This window comes from Nipponia nippon, unplaced genomic scaffold (assembly GCF_047370975.1).
Source record: "Nipponia nippon isolate SJK-2023a ecotype South Korea unplaced genomic scaffold, ASM4737097v1 scaffold_12, whole genome shotgun sequence".
NCBI lineage: Eukaryota > Metazoa > Chordata > Aves > Pelecaniformes > Threskiornithidae > Nipponia > Nipponia nippon.
Window position 1 is genome coordinate 3,350,414 of NW_028262313.1, and position 12,273 is coordinate 3,362,686.

Genomic DNA, 12,273 nt, shown 5'->3' on the forward strand with positions numbered 1-12,273 from the left:
TTTTGTTTTTTTCATCTAAGGTCTTTAAGGTAACAAGTTCTTCACCCTTTTGGACCTGATTAATCTTCTCTCCTCTTCCCCACTGTTCCAATTCTCACAAATCAGAAAAAAAAGGAATTCAGAACCAAGTGACAAACCATGGATCACCAATTTTCTGTGCGGTTTTTAAGGCAGTTCAGTTTTTAAATGTGTCTTCTTTAAATGTGCATATGGAATTAAAAGAGAATATTTCAAAGCAACTGATGTCCTAGTCTACCATGTAATTTTCTAGTCTCCTAGCAGGAAAACAGCTGTATTCCCTAATATACCTATATGTCCTGCTTAGGATACACTGACATTTGGATAAAAGCTATGACATTTTTGTTAAGTTTTTCTAGTCACAATAAATAATGCAGAGATCTAGTAATTAGCGAAAATATTTAAGTCAAGAGTAATAGCTGGATTCAGTGGAGCTCTCAAATAGCAAGTCTACAGGCCTTTGAGTGCTTTTATCAGAATGAGATGAAATAATGCCTCCCCCTCCCTGCAGCTAGTTCAAGTAATTATAGTAAAACTGTTCTTACCTGAACGCATCCAGCTAACATCTCATAGAGAATATGTGCACGCTTCTTCATTACTCTGACATCTACCAGAGTCGAGTCTGCACACTGACCGTTCTGAATTGGATTTATAAATCGATTTCGGAATTCCTTAATTGAACCAAGCAAATTCTCCTTAATAAAGTTAACCATGCAGTGATCTAGGACAAAAAGATCAGACTCCCGTTGTTCAAAATGGAAAGTACAGTACTGGGATTAATTCTAACAGAAAATAAATGTGTCATATCTCAAACCGAGAACTTTCTGTTGAGCAAAAAAACCCGAACAACCCCAACTTTCTCCACAAAGGGCATCTTAAAGTGACACACACTCTAGGCACAGATCTAACTTCTAAATTGCATGTCAGATTTAAAACTACCTCATCATGTTTGTTACACAGTTTGAAAACTGCCCTACACCAAAGCAATCATATAATAAATTTGTATTTGCAAAGATTTTTAAATAGATTCAAAAGCATATTAATTAATAGGAAAAAAAACATTACAGCATATTAAAAAACAGGAGCAAATGTTACAAGCTAGTTTATAATGAAATTCCCAAGACAATAACATAAATCACTGTTTAGTAAGTTCACTGAGAACACTGCTCTGCAATGGTTTAAAGCAATTTAAATTGATGCTGTTGCAAGACCTGGTCCACCCATTTCCCCTCTGAACATTCTCTCCCTGCCCCTCTTGACATGCTGAGACTCGTCTGATCCTTTGGTTAGCCAGATCAAGGAACTAAACTGTCAGAAAGCTATTCAGTTCTGCATTGTTAATTTTCTGATACTCCTCATGCAGGCTCCCTGAGGAATCAGATGTATGTAAGGCCATGCCAAGGGAAAGGACGGAGGGGAGGCCAGATTCCCAACGGCTTCATTTTAATTTGGCTTAAACCATCATGGAGCCACATCTTGAGACAATGACTTAAAATGCAAAATGCAAAACCAGATTGTTAGGGTTTGTTTAGATATAGAAACCTAGCAAACAGCTTCACTGTATCAAATTCTTTTCTTCTAATCAAGTTAAATCTACCTATATATTGCTGAAAGTCAAAAGTATATTCGAGGAAATAAACACTTCTTAAACCAGAGAACTACTCACATTCTATAAGATTATTTTGCAGTGGTGTTCCTGTAAGAATTATTCTTCTCCTAGATCGAATAGAATTCATTGCCTTAGAAACAGCAGATGCTTCGTTTTTTAGTATGTGCCCTTCATCACAAACAACAAAGTCGGGGCCTAGAAAGAAATAACATTAGATCTCTTCCATCTTTTATAACCACAAAGAAATTAGCAGCCTAAAGAATCCAAAATTTGTTCTACTAATGTTATTAAGTTTTTTTTAAAATGTGTGTGTGTTTCATGGTGGGTTTTTTTAGCACCGTTAAGGTTTTCACTCATCCTTTGCACAAGCATTCACAGTAGCCATTCTGGTAAACTACGGGCTGTTGCTTGTAAAGTCTTCATGGGAAAGATTACATACAGCTCTGCAATATATTCCTATAAAAATTATCTATCCATGCAGCTCTTGTGTGTATGTCTACATTTCCATTCACCCTGTCAAAACTTCATAAAACTGTGCCTTAAATCCAGCTTAGGCTGCCATCTACTGGTGCTCGGTCAATTCTAAAGAAAACCAAAAATCAGATAACCAGTAATTTTTCATTAAGGCAACAGGTCGGTATCAATGGGCATAAACTGTGCAATCAAGAGTCTTATCTAAGAATAAGACACAATCAAATCTGATTTGAATTACAGACAAGTGAATTGCCACCTTGTAGCTCAAAGTCACTGCAGAAATGTCCTCAGCTTTCTTCCAGAAGATAAGCCCAAGGATTCTAGACTGCTGTTTTAGGTGAGTTGCACAAGGAATGTCAAAACCACACCACAACACATTTCCACGGTACGCAAAGCGACTCTAATAGAATTATTAAGTGTTACAATTTGGCGTTTAAGGTAAATACTACCAAACTTGGCAAAACAGACTTACATACCCTAATGGTTTTCAGATTTAGGGCAATTTCTGGAAGCTCTTTCCTTGAAAGGAGAAGTAAAAGATATTCTAGGATCCAACTAGTAACTTAGAATGAATGTTTTACCAGATCTAAACCTGACCTCAATTCCAGTGCTATCAACCATGAAGTCAGCTTTGGAAAGTGCACCTTTGGAAAACGCTATATACAAAGCCATCAGCTGGGTTCATCTATTCAGCTCTAAAGAGGCTGATATTTGAGGTGGCAAAGGAGTATTTATCAGCATGGACAACCTAATCTTTCGTAAGTTACTAAGAACAGTTTTCCTCAGACTAACTTTAAACTGCCTTGTAAAGAAGAAAATTAACTCTAGGACAGTGATCAACAGCAGAGAATCAATTACCCCTTTGACCGCTTGCATGATTTAATGCCAGTGCCAGTCATCTCAATTGTGCCATTTTACGTGTCAAAAAGCGATTTGAATCTTGCATGCTAACAGAAAAGGAATCAAGAAGATTCCTAGCAGGAAAGAAGATTTCCAAGCAGGAAAAAAAAAAATTGGCTATTTAACCAAGTCTAGAAGACAATTAGGAATTGTCCCCATATTATTTCGCAACTTTTGTACCTTCCCCAGTTTTGACAGCATGCAAAACACTGAATGGCTACACACAAAGCCTCCCTTTAATTTTAGGCAAACATCTCTTCATAGTGACAGATGCTTTCTCTCCTCCTCATTCTAGTATCTCCCGAAGAGTAAGGATCTTGCAAGCAAGCTGTTCATGCAGTGTACAGTACTACTGAGATGGTTTGGAGCCGTTTTCTGGAACTGAAGCGTTTGCAAGGATTTGCAACGTCTCCCCACCAGATGTGACAGCTTGCACACTAATATCATTCTCAGAAATAGGTTTGATCTAGTACATTATGTTTACAATCAGAATCAAAGTACATTAGAGAAGAAGGATAATGAAGACTTAATGATAGATAGCAATCAAAATTGTGTAAATACCCCAGAAATCAGTTTCAGTAAAGACTATGATTCATTAACATTAGGTGGTTAGTTAAACACAAAACAAAACAAAAAAACCCACCTCAAAAACTGTTGTTTAGAATAAGTGATAGTAAAAACATGAAAAAACTATCTTAGTAAAATTATTTGTGGTTTGTTTGGCAGGCATGTAGCATTGATATCTTGAACTAACATCTTGGCTACAATTCAGTGGCAGGGATTTTCATAAATTTGTGGGTTTTTCCTTGTTCTTAAAAAAACATGAACGCAATTCATCATCGACAGAACATTTCTCAGAATATTATACAGGAATGTAAAACTTAAAGGGACCTCAAGGGAACATTCAGTCCATTTTCTTCATCTGAGATAAGAGTTATGAGAAAGGGACATATCCTCCCTGACAGAAGTAGGAAACTCCATGACCTCCCTCTTCTGCTAAAACACTGCAATAATACCTAATTTAAACGATCTCTGCTGCAAATCTACACACAGTTCTCCCTTTCCTCCTATGACTGCTTCATACAACTGCCAATTAAAGCACAGTTTCCAACTTAAACAGTAATAGAACTTTTATTAGTAGCAACAAGTAAAAAATTACAAAGTTATTGAAATGCTGCAAGCAAAGCACAACAGCCATCAATAAACCAAAGAGCATTTCATCATCTGCACAAAGCATTGTGGGAAACCATTCGTTGCTCTGCATGCGTTTATAATCCTGCTATTATTTCACATAGCAGAGCTGGTTAATTAATGAAATCACTCCTCCACCCATAAACTTTGGCTAAACCTTCCCTTTCTGGTCCCCTCTTCTGTCGTATACAGTGCAATACAAGCTTCTACTATAGAATACGTCTACCCTAGCAGTATTCATTTTAACCAGACAGATATCATTAAATTATCGCTCAAATACCAGATTTGCAACTTTTTAAATTAAAAATGCTCCCAGAGGCAAAGGTTTTCCTATTTACAGTCACAGCAGTAAGCCAGCACATAGCTTCATAACTCTTTTACTGGCAGCCTGCCCTATTGCCAGTGCTGTGATTCCCGAAGATAGCAAGAAACAAATAACGGTCATTGCAAGATACTTCTCCTCAATGTAGCAAATCCAAATGTCTCCAAAAACTAATGGATAACAACAGATGCACACTTTTGTCTTTTTGTAATCAGTGAAAATAGAGAAAGATTTGAAGCAACATAAAAATAATTATAGAGTTATTTCAAGATCAGTTTTCCTAACGGTCTGATTCCATCCTACCAACCAACTACTCCAGGAAGAGAATAAAACAGGGGGTTCCATGTCCATATGAAATTATGCAAAACCTACAAGACTCAATGCGCTGCAGTTTCTGAACTTGATTAAATCTAGAAAAGTCACTAACCTAATCACGAACACTGCTCTATCATGTTACAGATATAGCTTATATCTAAGCTGTCTAAAGAGGTTTGGAAGTAGAATAGAACCACACCTATAAGCAGGATGTAAAACCAAGGGATTGACAAGAGATGGGATAGGGAAGGTTACACAAGTCACTGTGTCTCCTCTATAAAATTGCATGCCCAACATGCCACCTTGCTCCACAGTCCAATATTTTTGAAGTTACATATACAAATCCATGACGGACAGGACAATATTACTATAAAGACATAGGAAAAAACCCACAAAAATCAATCACTGTGAGACTGTATAACATTTTATCTCATCATTGCACCAGAACTGACCCACTGAATACAAAGCTACTGTCCTGTCAGGCTACTGTCCCATAACCACTACTTCAAGACGGCAGTTCACACCTTTTCTTCTCTAGCTTTGACTTTCCTGGCAACTTTCTCAACAAATGCAGTATCCTGAGCAAATCGGACACAGAATAAGACTGACAGCACATGGTTCCCCGCCTCCTCTCCTTTTTTTTGTGTTTTTAGTAACTGCAGCATTAACAGAAGGAGTCAGAAAACCCACTGGAAAGAAGTGCATTTTCTTCATTGCTTGAATAATGCTTGTGAATTCAACGTGATCACAAAAATAGTTCATCAGCTACTGTACTGGAGCTTCCCTGACTCCACAGCAATTATGTGATTTAGTGAGTCAAACTGGCAGACAATTAATTAATGTTTTAGCTGCTCAAACAGGCTTTCTACAGAGCTGGAGATGCCAATTCCAACTGGCCAATGCCAATAATCACAAAGTTATTTTTCCCATTAGAAGAATTCCTTTGTCTGTCAGAACAAAATTCACAGCCCTACTATTATTTGAAACTTCACAAAATCAAGCACACCAAGTACAATTATAAACCAGACCAATGCTGTATTTCATCAATCAGAAACAAAACAAAAAAAAAAAAAAAAGAAAAAAGAAAAAAGAAAAAAGAAAAAAGAAAAAAGAAAAAGAATGCATACTTGTATTAATTTTCACTTACCTGGATCAACTAAAGCTTTATTAAATATTTCTTTAAGTTTTCTACTCTTCACATTCCTGCCTTGTGCAAGATTACGATACATCTCATAGCCTATTATCATCACACCTCCTTCATCTTGCCAACGTTGGAGCATATAGCTTCTCTCTTGAGGGCGCTTCACAGTTGCTAGTTCACAGACCTTTCAAAGAGGGAACAATATGCTTGAATTTCTCTTAAAATACCAAAGTACTGGTGTAACTTTTAAATACCTAAGGCTCATTAATGCAAGTAGATTTTCACACAGCCTATATTTTGAGTGGTGGAACTTTCCAATTACGCAAACTGTTCCGTTATTTCGTTTTTAAGAACTCTTTTTAAGCCTTATACCTCTAATTTTTCGTCATCTTCTAAACCTTCTTGCCATTTTTCGAACTCATTCAACCAGTTCAAGGCAGTGTTCAGTGGACACACTACCAGAGCCGTCCGAAAATCCAGCTTGTCACACAGCAAGACTGTGTGAAGAAAACTGACTACCTGCAAGAGGAAAAAACAGACAAAATGCCAAATAAAACACTGAGTATTAAACACCAGGAAAGAAGCATACGAGTATATATTCACATATAGAACTTACCACCAACAGTCTTGTTCAAACATTCTTTTCCTGTTTGTTAAACAACTCACTGCTTAAAATTTAATACACATGTATTTTGAAGTTATACACTTATTACTCTGTGTTACATGGCTGCATACATCCTTCACATACTGAGATACACACAGTTTTGCATCGCATCAGATAGCTGAACAACTTCATAAATAAGGAACCCTCCCTTTACATGTCGCCAATCATTTTCATAAGCTAAAAATTCCTATTAGGTCACTTTTAAGCTTTCTCCCAATACTCGCCTCAAACATTAAATAAGTTCACCTCTTTGGACTTCATAAATGTATCAAGTTTCTTGAAAGTGAACTTTAGCCTTAAATCAATGTTTTCCAAGTTTTTTTCAACATATTGGCAAATTCTCTCAAAAGAGCTCTGAAGCAGGTTATTGAAACGCGTTCCAAGTATTCAGCCTGCAGTCAGACTGGCTATGTATTGCAGATGGTAACACCTCCTTGAGGCCTGGGAAAAAACCTTAAATCTTTTGATGTCACTCCGGGTTTCCGCTGCCTGTTTTTGAGCAGTAGCAAGTAAAGACAGGACTAGAGGTAACCTGTAAAAACCCAGGAGCAGAAGAGTCAGTGATCCCACGGCAGCTCCAGCTCTCACACCAGACTTTTAATGGTGAAGACTGCATTCTAATCCACATAACTGTACAACATCCCGAAAGTTCTTTCCAGATCAAGTCTTGGTATCTGGCAAGATTTAGTATGCTGTACAAAGTAATTTCAAACTGCATAACTATGCTTGGAACACTGGGCAGCAAACTGCTTTTAGATGCTGCAATACGAAGGGAATTACTGGTGGTTTTGCGATCAAGACAAAGCATCGCATGTTCAGATGCGAAAACTACCCATGAAAGATTAATCACAAAAGTCCTATGTCCTGGACAGCCAGCAAGTCCCTCATTGCCTTATTTCCCTGATACTTCACTGACATTCTTCTCTGCAGTTTGCAAAGTCTGCTAAAACTTACTGTTGATTTAGCTCTTGAAAGAGCTAACAAGTAATGGCATTACGGAGTACAGTAGAAGGACTGGCAAACGACCACATAAGGAAAAAACCAACTATCTAAGGTACAAACACTAGCCATAAAAATACTTGATACATATTTGTAACTGTGGCTTTCTTTCATTTTCCAGAAGTTACAGCCACAACGAATGTCATGAACACATCTGGATCACATGCAAAAATAGCTTCTGCTGTGAAATGTTTCATCAAACTAAAGTATATAAAGTATAAGCGTACAAAGTCACCCAAACTGCATTGCTACATTAAAGCACAACAGTTCTGCAAAACATTGCAAATCTCCAGTAAAAGGTGTAATTAACTCCTGAAGAACCATAACACCCTAAGCTAGAATTAAGCATGTAAAAATATACTCTTCAAAGGTGACTTTCAAATCATGTATGAAAGTCTTCTTCTATAGGACTGTACATTGTCAAAATATTGTGTCTGTCACCCCAACTTCCATAAACAAAGCAAAACTATGTACACTGCAGCTGGAGTTCTTAAAAACATACGGTCCACATGCTGTGCACCACAACCAACCAAGGTTACAGCTTGTTTTACCTAAATGGTGCATGTAGTGAATGACCCCGGTCCCTCTGATCACCTACAGCTCTGCGTTACTCAAAAAAACCCCCAAATCAGAAAACCACAAAAACCAAACTTCCCTTGATTCCCTTGAGCCTGTTCTTTGCAGAGGAATCTAGGGGACCTAAAGAATCTGAAGACGTTACGCCAGCCTAAGTGCTCCATGACTATAGCCTGCAATTCGCAGGTCAAGAAAGACGACTCTCGGGATCAGCAAGTCCTAAAGAAAATTTGTCTGACTTAGGTCAGAATAGAGCAGGATTAGGTATTTTTCATGTAACTTCACTTTCTGAAGAATCCTGGGTAGCAATGGTTTAGAGGGAAGACACAAGAATAAGGAAGCCATCTGAGCCAGTAAGGCATAGCTAACGCTGGCAAAGAATAATGGATACCTCCTGCTAGATTCTCTCTGAAGATTTTCTCTTGGAGCACATTTCAGGTCTCTAAACATAATAACGAAAAACTTCAAGCCAAGCCAAGTCAGCTATCTAGCAGCATCCAGGTGTGCTGACGATGCTAACCACCAACTAGCAAGGCAGATGTGAGCCCTACAGAGAGTAAAAATTCCTGAGACACCTCATTCCAAACACACAGGTGTCAAAGACTAACTGCATGTGAACAGGATCTTACAGCATTTTGTTTGCTAAGTGACTAACAAGGTCATCAAAGCTGGGTGTTGTCACTTGCAGACTATGAATCTAGCTATGGCACAAAAATGTTGAGACATCTTTCATACAGCTTGGAATTCCAGGACGTTGATATACTGACCTCTCTACGAATGAACAGATCTTGAGCCTTCAGATCAGGTGATAGGGCTTCCCAATCCAATGGGGAAGCTTCTACCACAACTGACCAAGATGGAAGAGGATGGTGAAATGGCATTTCCTCACAGACGCTTTGAGGATCCCATCCTCACTGTAGGAAGAAAATAACCTCTTTGAGAACCATCATCACCATGCTAAAGAGACTGTACTCCAGGGAATGAGTAAAGTGCATCCATATTTGGAGCATTTGAAGAAAGAATTTAGAATGAAGTGTTGCGCAAGTGCTGGCTGCTAACGTGATCTAGACTTGCCGGTCACAAACTCACCAGAGCACTAGGCAGATCTCCTGTCAAGTGACTTTATAGCTAAGAACCACTCCTTGCACAGGAAGGCCCTGATTGATCCAGAGTTGAAATCGGTTCTAATCAATTCCAATTCAATTACAGCAGAAGCCGTAAGTTAGATTTCTAATGATTCAGCTCAAGCCAGAGATCAGAAAGGTTCACAGTAATTCATTTCACTAGCCAGTTGTCCTGATAAAGATATAGGAATATCTCCCTCCTCCAGAAATCAGGAAACACAGCATCAATGAAGGCCAATGACAGGGAGACCAAAGTGGCCCTGCTTTTCTGAGGGCCTTTTCAAGGCTGTTACCCTCCTTTCTTCTTCAACGTTCTCAAACACTCCCCTTTTTCTTTCCTAGAATCAGAGGGAAGGGTTCTTCTCTCAAATGACTTCTGCTAAAGAAATTCTTGGGAACAGACTGGGCATCAGCACAGTAAGACAGGTAATTCACCCCAGTTCTCTGCTCATATTATTTGTGGTGATGCTACATCTGGCTAAATGCAAAACCAAAATTTTGGATAGACAGATAGACACTTCGAAACAAGCAAACACGGAAGGAATTCAACACTCCTGACTACCCTGAAAAAGGCACTAGCATGAATACTGAGAGGCAGGGAATTCAAGAAAATGGTTTTTGATCTTTTACCTCTTTTGAAGGTCAAGGGCATAAGCTTCTCCTGAGGCCTGCCATGATTATAAGGGGCCCAAGAAAAAGAGCTATGAGCATTGTTTTACAGCAACTGCTTGGGTGATCAGTTTCAGAAGAAACATTTTAAGATGGGGATTGAGCTTCAGATTTTAAAGACTAAAAGAAATGATAAGTTGTTCACTGTGCAACTTTTAACATGCCAGAAGAGCCACTTGACCAAGAAACATGGAAATCTTTTTTTAAGAAACGCTACAATATTCTGTTTTAAAGGTTTTTAAAAAGTAGTCTTCAGCAGTGGAAAGGAGAAGGAACATGCGCTGAAGTGACAATGAAGGCTTGAACCTGAAGATCTCAGGAAGCAAAGAACTGTAAAGCCAAAGAAAAGAAATAAAGATGTGAAAAAGGGGTTGAAAGTATGCCCTGTAGTTAACTGCCAAGGCAATGAAAGTTTCTGGTCTTAGCTGTTTGTGATGCACAATGACCCCAAAATACAAATGTACGTATGGACAATTACTGAAACAGAAAACAAATGCCCCCTGTCCCTCAATCTGGAAGACTCTAAATTGTAGCAAAACGTTTCTATTAAAACACAAAGCATCTGACTTTAGACACTGAAAGTCTGGCATAAAAAGAAAAACAAACAAAAACAAACCCAAACCCTGATAAACCTCTACTTTATCAGTGCAACAAATGAATCGAAAACCCACTGAGGTTTAAGCGATTTAAGGAGCAATATATGAATGAGGAAGACAGTAAAAACCACAACCTGCTTCCGATTAATTATTAAACTGTCTCAGAAACACGGGTTCCAGAAGCCTGTCTCCTACTAGCTGCATTTTCTTGTTCTGAGTTGCAAGGGAGCTACACATCACTTACAATTAAATACGACCTTTTCACATGAATATCAATGATTACCTCATTTAATTTTAGGTATTTTAAAAGCAGAGAAAGCACAAGCATGTAGCAGAACTTTCACAACTGCATACTATGAAACCAACTTCTTTCTCAAGACCTCTTTACAAAACGTTTTCCTCCAGCAACCCTCGCTGAGTCACTGCCTAGGAAACAGTAAGTTTTACTATGTTCTGAAAGTCATTAAAATTGCCTTTTGCTGGATCAGCTTTTGAGAGCAAGCTACAGAACAGAAAACAAGACGACTTTTGTTTCTTACCTGTAATGTTTTCCCCAGACCCATACAGTGAGCAAGAATGCATCCAGAACCAGGAGATGTCTTTGTTTTTTTTACAGATTCACAACAGCAATCCCACATGAACTGAACACCTGAAGAAAATTATTGAAAATTTTCTTATTAAACATTCATTTTATTAAAGTTCACCTGATAAGAGATAGGTGTGATCACTGTGAGATCCTGATAACTCTTAGTAAAGCAGTGCTCAGGATAATGATTTCATTTCTGTCCAATAGGTTGTATGTGGGATGATCTTTGTCTTGAACTTAATTATATTCACAGTTTTCACTGAAGATGTGGCAACTGGGTTAGAAAATATTACTGTGCAGACTGAAGATGACTGCCATCTTGGGGAAAGGGAGAAAAGAGGAGACAGAACGAAAAGTGGCAAGGACTTCATGGAAAGACTAAAATGATCTTGGTAAATGAGCAAAATTATCTGAAACCAACTAGAAGAAATTCTGCCAAGACAGATCAGATGTGAAGTTCTATACTTAAAGAGGAAAAAAAAAAATCAAGTTAAGAGCTGTGACAGCTGAAAAGGGAAAGGAAATATATGCTACATAAAACACATTAACAACATGAGGGTCTGATGGGCGATTTTTTTGTTCTTTGCAATATATTTATTGGGGAGTTGTATTCTGTTACACAATACTCAGCACAGATGAGGCTTCAACTTGACTGCTGTGTCTGGTTCAGGGCACCTCCCTTGAAGAGTTGAAGCAAGTACAGGTTGCTTACTAAAATGGAAAGGTTGTAGATTACGAACTTTGAGGAAAATTTAAAATAACAGAATGAGCTGTGAAGAAAATGACTGGTTATTCTCCTTTTCTCCTTCTTCACTAGAAACAGAATATGGAAAGAAGCTGGCTTGATGTGCAGTCATGTCAGGTATCAGAAAAAAAAATTCTATTGAGAAAGCCAGGAAAATACTGTGAGATTTTTAAATCTTCACTGAAAACTGTAAAAAGTGAATATACTAATTCCTCAATAGAATGGGTACAGATACTTGCCTCCAGCTACACAGGTAGTTCTGATCAGTGCCACTTTGCCTCATGAAATTCTGGAGATGACCAACAAATTCATGACAAAGTTGATTCTGCCTCAGTGCCGAGAAT

General features: G+C 38.1%; 1 protein-coding gene and 1 long non-coding RNA gene across 17 annotated transcripts in view; one reads left to right on the forward strand and one right to left on the reverse strand.

The window, feature by feature from the left end:
* ATRX (ATRX chromatin remodeler) overlaps positions 1-12,273 on the reverse strand; it is an 89,057-nt gene that overhangs the window by 29,547 nt on the left and 47,237 nt on the right. For 15 of the 16 annotated variants that reach the window (XR_015702527.1, XR_015702528.1, XR_015702529.1 and 12 more), the window contains 5 exons: positions 11,138-11,247; positions 6,343-6,489; positions 5,977-6,154; positions 1,685-1,822; positions 564-739 (listed from right to left, as the gene is read on the reverse strand). Coding sequence is in view for 12 of the 16 variants with exons in the window: in XM_087748412.1 (XP_087604538.1) it covers positions 564-739; positions 1,685-1,822; positions 5,977-6,154; positions 6,343-6,489; positions 11,138-11,247 (749 nt within the window). In the remaining 4 variants the exon portion in view is untranslated. The remainder of the gene's footprint in view (positions 1-563; positions 740-1,684; positions 1,823-5,976; positions 6,155-6,342; positions 6,490-11,137; positions 11,248-12,273) is intronic. The other variant, XM_087748413.1, reaches the window with a different exon arrangement.
* Positions 1-12,273, forward strand: part of LOC148056649 (uncharacterized) — a 28,549-nt gene that overhangs the window by 1,247 nt on the left and 15,029 nt on the right. The window lies entirely within an intron of this gene.